The sequence below is a fragment of the Sinocyclocheilus grahami genome, unplaced genomic scaffold, assembly GCF_001515645.1.
Source record: "Sinocyclocheilus grahami isolate Dianchi unplaced genomic scaffold, SAMN03320097.WGS_v1.1 scaffold1121.1, whole genome shotgun sequence".
Lineage (NCBI taxonomy): Eukaryota > Metazoa > Chordata > Actinopteri > Cypriniformes > Cyprinidae > Sinocyclocheilus > Sinocyclocheilus grahami.
Window position 1 is genome coordinate 110,686 of NW_015506300.1, and position 10,000 is coordinate 120,685.

Here is a 10,000-nt window from a genome sequence, read left to right on the forward strand (position 1 = left end):
GGAGCGGGTTCGTGAATATTTTAATTTAGATCGGAACTTCGGAGCGGGTTCGTGAATATTTTAATTTAGATCGGAACTTCGGAGCGGGTTCGCAAATATTTTAATTTAGATCGGAACTTCGGAGCGGGTTCGTAAATATTTTAATTTAGATCAGAACTTCGGAGCGGGTTCGTGAATATTTTAATTTAGATCGGAACTTCGGAGGGGGTTCGCCAATCATTTTGCAAATTCACAGTCTGTGCTCCGAGTTCTGATCTGAAATGATGGTTCGCAAATCATTGTTCAGATCGGGACTTCGTAGTGCGGATCGCGAATCATTTTATTCAGATCAGAACTTCCAATTGGGTTTGTAAATCATTTCACGGATTGCATGAATTGTGATCCGATTTGATATTTTTTTGTTTTCACTTCAGCTTTAGTTAAAGTTATATATATTTTCATGGTTTTGTTAATAATTTGAATTGAATTTGATATGTTTTCACTTTCATTTTATTGAAAGTTGTAGTAATTTTGTTTTTAGCTATTACATTAATTCGGAATCTGTTGTCTTGATACCACAAGTAAATTATTACGTTTATTTTGTTTATTTAGACACATGGAATGGAAACACTGCTGTATTCGTAATTGTTTTTATGATATTGGATTTTTTATTTATAATTTTTTTTGCATAAATTGCATTTCTATTGCATACGATGCCTAACTAGAGTGATCAGAATCTCGGTCAGTCCAGTCAGAGTAATGCAGAGGAGCTAGATGTTGCTATTATTCATAAACAGCAGAATAATTAATGTGAATAAAAGTAATGCAGCTCTACAGAAGACAGTACACTCTAAAAAATTTTGGGTTAAAAACAACCCAACTTGGGTTATTTGGCAACCCGGCGCTGGGTAAATACTGGACAGAACACATGCAGCTGGCTGGGTTAAATGTTTTTACCCACCATGCTGGGTTGTTTTTATTTAGGTCAACTATTGTTTAAAAATATTATATTGCTGGCTTAAAATGGGCTGGAAATTAAAAATCACACACAGAATTACTAGAGGCAACAGCAATAATCAAAAGATGAACATTTATTACTAAGCAAGAACACCCATGGACAAAATACAAGACAAATTGAATTTATTTGGGTGAATACAGCATAGTTTACAATATCACATACATTTAAACTCGTTTAACAAGGATTTTACACACACAGAATTACTAGAGGCAACAGCAATAATCAAAAGATGAACATTTATTACTAAGCAAGAACACCCATGGACAAAATACAAGACAAATTGAATTTATTTGGGTGAATACAGCATAGTTTACAATATCACATACATTTAAACTCGTTTAACAAGGATTTTAGAAATAAAAAATGTAACATTTAAAAGTAGCATTTTAATTTAAGTGTATTCAACCGTTCTCTGTAATCACTTTTCATCAAAATAACGCAAATTCTCATGCCGATGTGTCGCCGAATCGGAGCAGGAACTGCGAACTTAAGACCGCCGCCTCGCGTTTCACTCGTAGCTGAAAGATGCCATGATGACTGACTCCAAAACGCAGCTGACATCTCATCCTTATATTGCATTGCGCAAAATAATATAATTTACAGCACAGTAAAGACTTTATAAATGGAATTAAATGTATGTAATCTTTTATTTTGCTAAAGAAGTGCACCAAATCGCCGGCGTTGAGATCCGCTCTCTCCTGTAGAGGACTCAATATGCTCTGACTGTAACTCAGCAGCTGGGTTGTTTCAGCGGAGACAAGCTCAACTCAGTGGTTGGGTAGAAAAAAATAACCCAGCGTTAAAAATGACCCAGCAACTTAGTTACAGAAAACTACCCAGCACCTGGGTAAAAATTAAAAACAACCTAATAACATGACCCAACAAGCTGAACCCAGCATTTTTTTAAAAAGTGTACACTCTAAAAAATGCTGGGTTAAATATAACCCAGTGCTGGGTAAAATGGGGACAAACCCAGCAATTAGGTCGTTTTGACCCAGTGGTTGGGTTACTACCCAGAAGGTTGGGTTAAACATTTAACCCAACCGCTGGGTCAAAACAACCCAATTGCTGGGTTTGTCCCTATTTTACCCAGCACTGGGTTGTATTTAACCCAGCATTTTTAAGAGTGTAGAGTGATTATTCAGATGTTGTTCTCCTGCAGTGCATTAACAGATATGAGTGAATGTGAGTGATGGAGGTGCTGTGGCTGTGTGTTTTTCAGGCACGTGGGCACAGACTATCTGTTCTGTGATTGTCAGCTGCGCTGGTTGTTGTCGTGGATCAGATCTCAGGCGGTGCGTGTGGGGAATGAATCTGTATGCGTGTACCCGACTCGTCTTCGTGGACTGGAGCTGCGCAGCCTTCAGGAGCAGCAGCTCACCTGCGGTAAGACTTCACTGATGTTCACCAGCCCTCGTGGAAAAACATCAAACAAATATCTGTTTTGCTATCTCCAGAGACAAAAAAAAGAGAGAGAATTCAGTAAGAATGAATGATTTCCACTGATGCCGTTGTGTTTGCATGGGTTGTGTGTGTATTTTAGCAGCCAGTTCTCTCTAATTCGTTAAAGGAAATCAGGATATGCACAATTCGTAATAAGCCTCATTTGCATAACAGGAGTTTGCATTGACAAATGGACAAAAATAACCCTAAAATTATAACCCTAAAAAGTGCTGCAAATGCTGCATGCATCTCCTCTGAAGTGAAAATGAATGTCAATAAAACAGCCCTGTTTATATAGAATGCAGGAATAAAATATATTTTTTATAAATTAAATTAAATCATTAAAAAGTTATTTATTGAATTTTACTGTTGCAGTACTGTTACTGTTTAGAATAAAAACTATTGCACAAACATACCCCCATTTTTCTGTAAAAATGTATTTAGAAAGAACAAGTTACGCACACCGATGACATAATATTCGAATGTGCTGTGTGCATAATTTTTTATTATTATTATTTTGCTGTTGCAACCCTTTATTTCTTCCCACATTTTGCACTATTACAATTAAAAAAAGATGTGTTATTGCACAAACAAGCCCACATTTTTGAGTGAGAATATATTCAGTAAGAATGAATTATGCCCACTGATGAATTTGTATTTGCATGTGTTGTGTGCATTTTTGTTTAGCTTGCAATTCACTCAAATTCAGAAAAAGGAATTCAGAAAATCAGGTGACGCACAAACACATCAACATTTAAACGGTTAAACAGTTGCAAAGTGTTGCAAATACTACATGCATCTCCTTAAAGTGAAAATGAGTGTTAATAGAATGGCCTTGTTTACATAGCATGCAAATGTATTTATTTATAAATTAAATAAAATGATAAAAAAAATATATCATTTTTTTTTATTTTGCATTTTTGGAATTAAAAAATAAAACATTGTTGCACAAACACGCCCACATTTTTTTTGTCAATCCCGTTCAGTTCATAATAAGCTTAAATTGCATAGTTGCATTTGCATTGATGAATAGAAAAAAAAATGTTTTGGGTGTTTTTGGATGAGCCTTTGCCTTTGAGTCATTATAAAATATATTGCCGACTGCACATTAGCTGTAGATACATGTAAATATTTCTAGAAAAACATGGATCGATGTTTGGTCATATTGCTGTAGCTGCTGTTCTGTGCTTTATATTCAGTGTGCCGGTTCTTCTTAAGTGCTCTTAAGTAACAGTTCTGTATCTCATGGCTTCTGGTGGCTTATTGCTGTATTTAATGTCAGCAGAAGAGCTCATAATGCTGTAAAGTGCGCGTGTGGTTTGTGTGTGTGTTATACGGAGGTGAATTGGCAGAGTGATTTGTGGCACAGCTGGATCGTCTTTTATAGCATTACAGTGGTTATTTTCACAGCTTTAACTTCAGTAGCTCACTAAAACTCACTCCTCCAGTGGGTACGCCGTCCTGAGGCTCCGCTCAATGACGTTTGGGAGTCATTTCTGCATGTCTGTGTGTTTGGATGAACTGCGTGTGAAGTATTGTCTGAATACTACAGCCTGAAAAGACTTAGGCAGTGTATAGTGCAGGAAATTAGTGATTCTTGTAGAGTTTGACATCAACATGTTAAATACACTATTTTTCTCCAGTATCAAACTACTTGAACATGTCAAAACGCTTCTGTGCTTGCATGCGAAGTAGGATTCATTTTAGTGAATCAGTTCGTTCAGATGATTCAGTTCAGTGAACTGGTTTGAAAAAAGATTTGTTTGTATTTTATCAGTTCTGTTTAGTGTTCAAGTGTAATGCCGCCACTTTTATTGTTTCTGTGCCACTTAAACACTGCTGATCACAACAATCATTTATATTATCTGGTAGTTTTAGATATTTGTGACCCTGGAGCACAAAAGCAGTGTTATCTATTGTCTAATTTTATAAAATGTATTTTCTTTTCATTTTACGGTTGAAAACTTTTTTTTTAATTATGTGCATATGCTGGAAAATACAGTTTTAGAGTAGCTTCACCAGTCCAGTGTTATTTTAATATTATTTATATACTATTTAAAAAAATAAAAAAAAACATTCTTTACCCATCTTTATGAATCTTTTTTTTTGTCACTTTCAGTTTTTTAAAAAGTACTTTTTAAAACACTTGAGTATATTTCTGTACGAGGTTTTGTCAGATTTCAGTAACTTCTTCCAATAATAACTTCTAAGTGAACCCACACATTAAATTTAATTTGGCTCTCATTTCATTCGCTTTGCTTGACATAAAAGTCAAGAAATGAGCCAGACTGTGTCATACAAGATATCTGGAGAAAACCACCATCTAACTGATGTTTGAGCTGCGTGCATCTGACTGTTAAAGGGGCTGCCGGTGACTCAGGCCCGAGTCATGAGTTTAACAGGAGGCAGCGGCGTGTGAATGAGATGCTCGTTATAAAGTTAGTTGTGGAGCGGGTCAGTTGTTAAAAAAACCTGCGGGACACAAAACGCCTGAGGCACAAAGACCGAAACCAACCACAAACGTTACAAACCTATATCTGACACATAATTAAAATGCACTTGGTCCCTGTGTGAAGCTTTGGAGTTATGATCTCATACCAGTTTGTTTACTTGTTTGTTTTTCAAGTTCTCCTTTCTCTTTGGAGTGTTACAAGCTCTTGGTGCATAAAGAAGATCTGTAAAATTGCAAAGACTAAAGTCTCAAATCCAAAGAGATATTCTTTATAAAAGTTAAGAGTTAACCACACCTACCTAAAACGGCTCGTTCTAACACGCCCCCACATGTCTACATCACTATGTGGGAAGATTTGCATAACGCCGCCCAAATGTTCACGCAAAGAAAGAAGGCGTAACTTTTATTCTCGCTGTAGTATTGTTGCCGCCGCCGCCGTGTCGTGAAGACGCTGTGTGCTTCGTTGTGAAAGCGAAACTACTTTGTTTGGTCTTCCAAAAGAGGACGATATGCGCTGGGTCATCACATGTGGTTGCCGCAAGCCCTTAGTCGAATCCGCCGGCCGCCGTTCTCAAGCCCGCAGTGTAGAGTAGCGCTTGTTGTTTGTCATTTCTCCGATAACAAATGCAGACATGGTTTTATGTTTACGTGGCGTGATGCAATGCAACGCGTAAAAAGACAGCATAAGTCATTATAATCAGTAATTATGTCCCCACTGGATGCAACAAATGCCTCGTTTATAATGGGTTTTAATGTTTTTGTCTCGTCGCTCCGGCTGGGACACAGCATCACAGTATGGTGAGGGGCGTAACATTTCCGTCACACGCTTGAGGTATTCGGCCAATCACAACGCACTGGATAGCTGGCCAATCACAGCACACCTCGCTTTTCAGACCGATGAGCTTTGTAAAAATCGACGTGTTTCAGAAAGGCGGGGCATAGAGGAGAAACAATAATGTACAGTATGTGGAAAATAATGTATTTTTTGAACCTTAAACCGCATAAACACATTTCATTACACCAAATACACAAAATAATGTTCTTTTTAGCAGCATCATATGACCCCTTTAATGTGACAGAGTTTTAGGATTAGGAACACTAAATAGGATTCTTTAAAATGTAAATATGAGTGGTGCTTCACCAGGGATTTGTTTAGCCTTTTTTGGCATATGTACCATATTAGTTCACTGTACCTTGGTTGAATTAATTATTTAAATAATTTAACTCTTTCTCTGCCAGCGTTTTTGAAAAAAGTTGCCAGCCACCGTCAGCGGTTTTGATGATTTTCACTAAAATGTCATGGCCCCCAGAATATTTTGTTGTATGAATATCTGAACATACAATACATCAACATAAGGAACAAACCCTCTACTTTAAAAAATAAAATAAAATAAAATAAATAAAAATCAGTTTTATTCTAGCTTCAAGCATTGTTTTTTTTTTACCAACTCTTGAATGTAGGTAGGTTTCATAAAAAAATAATTTTTAGAAAAGCATTTTTTATCAGATATTACATCTGGATCATATTCAGTAATATTACCAAAGCAAAGATGCAGTAGGTGCTTCCATCTGCAAAGCTTGCACAGTCCTTTGCCACTTTATGGATCGACATTTCACTCCGTAACATTAGGCAGTTTTCATTTATATGCGGTTAGTGTTGATGATCGCATTATTTTCCGCTTGTATCTCGTTTCTGCGGCTTCCTCGTCTGTGTTTCTGATCGAGGGATTCTAGACTCATTCAGGAGATGCGTAATAGCGCCCCGAGTTTATAACAGTGAAAACACGGAAAATTCTGTGTTTGGCAGGGAAAGAGTTAATGAAAGGGATGCTGTTCAGAGTAGATTGGTATGTCACTTCGCCCAAAACTATTTCATGTCTGCCCACCTGATTTTGCGCCTGTATCTCCGTGATCTGTGTTTCAGACGGCCCGCTGGAGCTCCCCGTCCTGCAGCTCATCCCGACCCAGCGGCAGCTGGTGTTTCGTGGGGACCGTCTGCCGCTGCAGTGCGCTGCCTCGTTCCTCGATCCGACCGTCAGACTGTCCTGGAGCCACGAGCAGCGTCCCGTCCACACGCTGGAGCACAGAGGGCTGTATGTGGAGGACAGCATCATCCACGACTGCTGCCTCATTACCAGGTGAGAGGGACATCATCATATGTGACCCTGCATAAGTAGCACAGGTATATTTGTAGCAATAGCCAACAATACATTGTATGGGTCAAAATTATAGATTTTTCTTTTATGCCAAACTTAATTTTTGATTAGTAATATGCATAGTTAAGAACTTCATTTGGACAACTTTATATATATATATATATATATACATACATGCACAGTGCCGTTCAAAAGTTTGGGATCAGTAAGATTTTTTATGCTTTTTAAAGATGATTCTTATGCTCATCAAGGCTACATTTATTTGATTAAAAATACAGAATAAACTGGAATTTTGTGAAATATTATTGCAATTTAAAATAACTGTTTTCTATTTTAATATATTTTAATATATAATATATTCCTGTGATGTGCAGCTGTATTTTCAGCATCATTACTCCAGTCTTCAGTGTCACATGATCTTCAGAAATCATTGTAATATGCTGATTTATTATCAGTGCTGGAAACTGTTGTGCTGCTTAATATTTTTTTGGACCTGTGCTACTTTTTTTCAGGATTCTTTGATAAATAAAAGGTTAAAAAGAACAGTGTTTATACAGTAATAGTTAAGAATCAGCTATTGGAAATGTGTTTCTATGATGGTTATGGTCTGGTACTTTAGGCATGAAGTGGAAAAATATGATTTCAGCAGTAACCTTTTCATATGAAATAACACAAATCTAAAAATGAGACACACGCACGCACACACACCTTTTCCTTTACCTTTTGTGATCAGCGCCCTTGATAGTGATCTGAATGGACTTGAGTAAATTGCGCTGGCTGGGTTCCAGCGACTCCATGCGTCTCTGCAGAGGTTAGGCAGTAGTGTGTGAACAGTCATCTAGAGTTCGGCAGGTTTAGCGCGTTTAACCAAACATATGCTGCATGGTAATTAGGGCGAAAATGCGCCACATGCCGACTCTCAAGCACTTGACAGACCACCGTGCCTCTTCCTCCGGCTCTCTTCATTTCCCATCACACACACACACACACACTCACTCACACACTCTCTCTCACTCACACACACACACACACACACACACACACACACACTCTCACACACACACACGCCCACACACACACACTCCCTCACTCACACACACACACACTCTCTCTCTCACACACACACACACTCTCTCACTCACACACACACACACTCACACACACACACACACACACACACACTCTCTCTCTCTCACACACACACACACACACACACACACACAGAGAGTTACGGTGGGAGTGAGTCAGTTTGTGTGAAAGTGAACCATGTGGCAGTTAATTACTTCAACTAGCTCTCACCACGCAGTAGCGTCTGAGCATAAATATTGATGAAGTGCCGACAGAAATATGTTTCCCAGTGTCAACAAGCAGTTTTCTGCACGGGCCGGAGCGCTGGTGTTTCCTCAACTTCACACCAGCGCTAATTTCCCATCGTTAGTAAACTGGTGTGATTATTAGTATGCAGAGGAGACACTGACTCATTCAGCCGTCATGTGAATCATCTGCTCTGCAGTCCGGCCTCGCTCTGTTCGCACTAAGTTCCCTCTCGGATTTCACTCATAATCTCAGGACTAGCTGAGCGCGTTGTTTCTGAAGTTTGATTAGAAAGTGAGCTGAAGCAGATAGATTAGTTAAACACTACTCTACATCCAGTTTAATGCTGTGTTTAAAAGCCTCACTGGATATAAACTTAGTTTAGCTAGAATTACTCTTATAAATTATACTGTATATGGAAGTATTACATTTCAAATGCAGTATGCAAAATATCAATATTATATGAACAATTTGTGTTTTTGATTTTATATTTCCCATAGCCATTGGTGTGACATCTGGTGCAAAATTGAAAATTCTAATTTAATAATTTAATTAGCATTTTTTATTTCCTTCAATAGGATGAACATTTAAATTAAATGAATTAAATTAAATGAATGCATTCTAATTAGCAAAATTAAAATGGAAATGCATTTGTAGAAATGGAGGAATATTTTAAGATTGTTTTTTTGCATGCATTTTCCTTCAAATGCACTTACACTCACAATTAAGTGGTATTTGAATTGAAATCGTTTTTGCATGCTACACAATGAATGTATGTGGACTTAAAAATACATTCTGAGTGATTGCATTAACATTCATGTCCTCACCTGCCATGGGCACTTTACATATTATAATGGCACTTTGCATATTACATTTCAAATTTAACTGATCCAGCTTTATGCTTCCATAATCAGATATTCTTTAATATATTCCAGAGGTATTCAGTTTTATTCAGAATAAAATGCATTTATTCAAATTGTTTGAAATCATCTTAAAATCATTACATCTATCGTTAAAAAGTATGAACATGGATAAATATGACTAGCTCTGGAACAAGCAATATTCAATTACTGTATGAGATTGATGCAAACTGGATTTATTGATGCTAAATATAAACTTGGTTATTGCATATTTAAAACGCATTCAGTTAGTTGGCTCTATTACAGAAATCCTACCTGTTTCATTTCTGTATAACTGGCACATATGCATCGCATTATGTTTAATAGTTTTAAAACTCTGTCATCCAAATCCATGAAAATTTATATGCAATCAAATACATAAATCTGTTTGACCCATATGCAAATGTAACATTTGTGCATATATTAAATTTCCATGTATAAAATATATGGTCATATGAAGTGAAAGCATTAATGAAACCTATTAGAAATTGGTTTCATATATTAACATATAGATCTATCCCATAAAAATATGCATGTTTATGTGTGTAATGCATTTTTAGACGTATGTCATGCACATGCATATTCATCCTAAAACCTATCAATACATGTAGATATTATATGAGTAAATATAAAACATAGACATGCATTTTAAAATAAATTACTGCGAAAAAACATACTGACTTTTGTATATACTGTATGTTGTTTTTATTAAGTTGCATGTATACATAAAATATATATT

General features: G+C 36.8%; 1 protein-coding gene across 1 annotated transcript in view; it reads left to right on the top strand.

The window, feature by feature from the left end:
- The window catches only part of LOC107567012 (G-protein coupled receptor 124-like), a 53,558-nt gene that overhangs the window by 30,754 nt on the left and 12,804 nt on the right, over window positions 1–10,000 (top strand). The window contains exons 6-7 of the mRNA XM_016252594.1: window positions 2,220–2,383; window positions 6,817–7,030. Of these exons, the coding sequence (XP_016108080.1) occupies window positions 2,220–2,383; window positions 6,817–7,030 (378 nt within the window). The remainder of the gene's footprint in view (window positions 1–2,219; window positions 2,384–6,816; window positions 7,031–10,000) is intronic.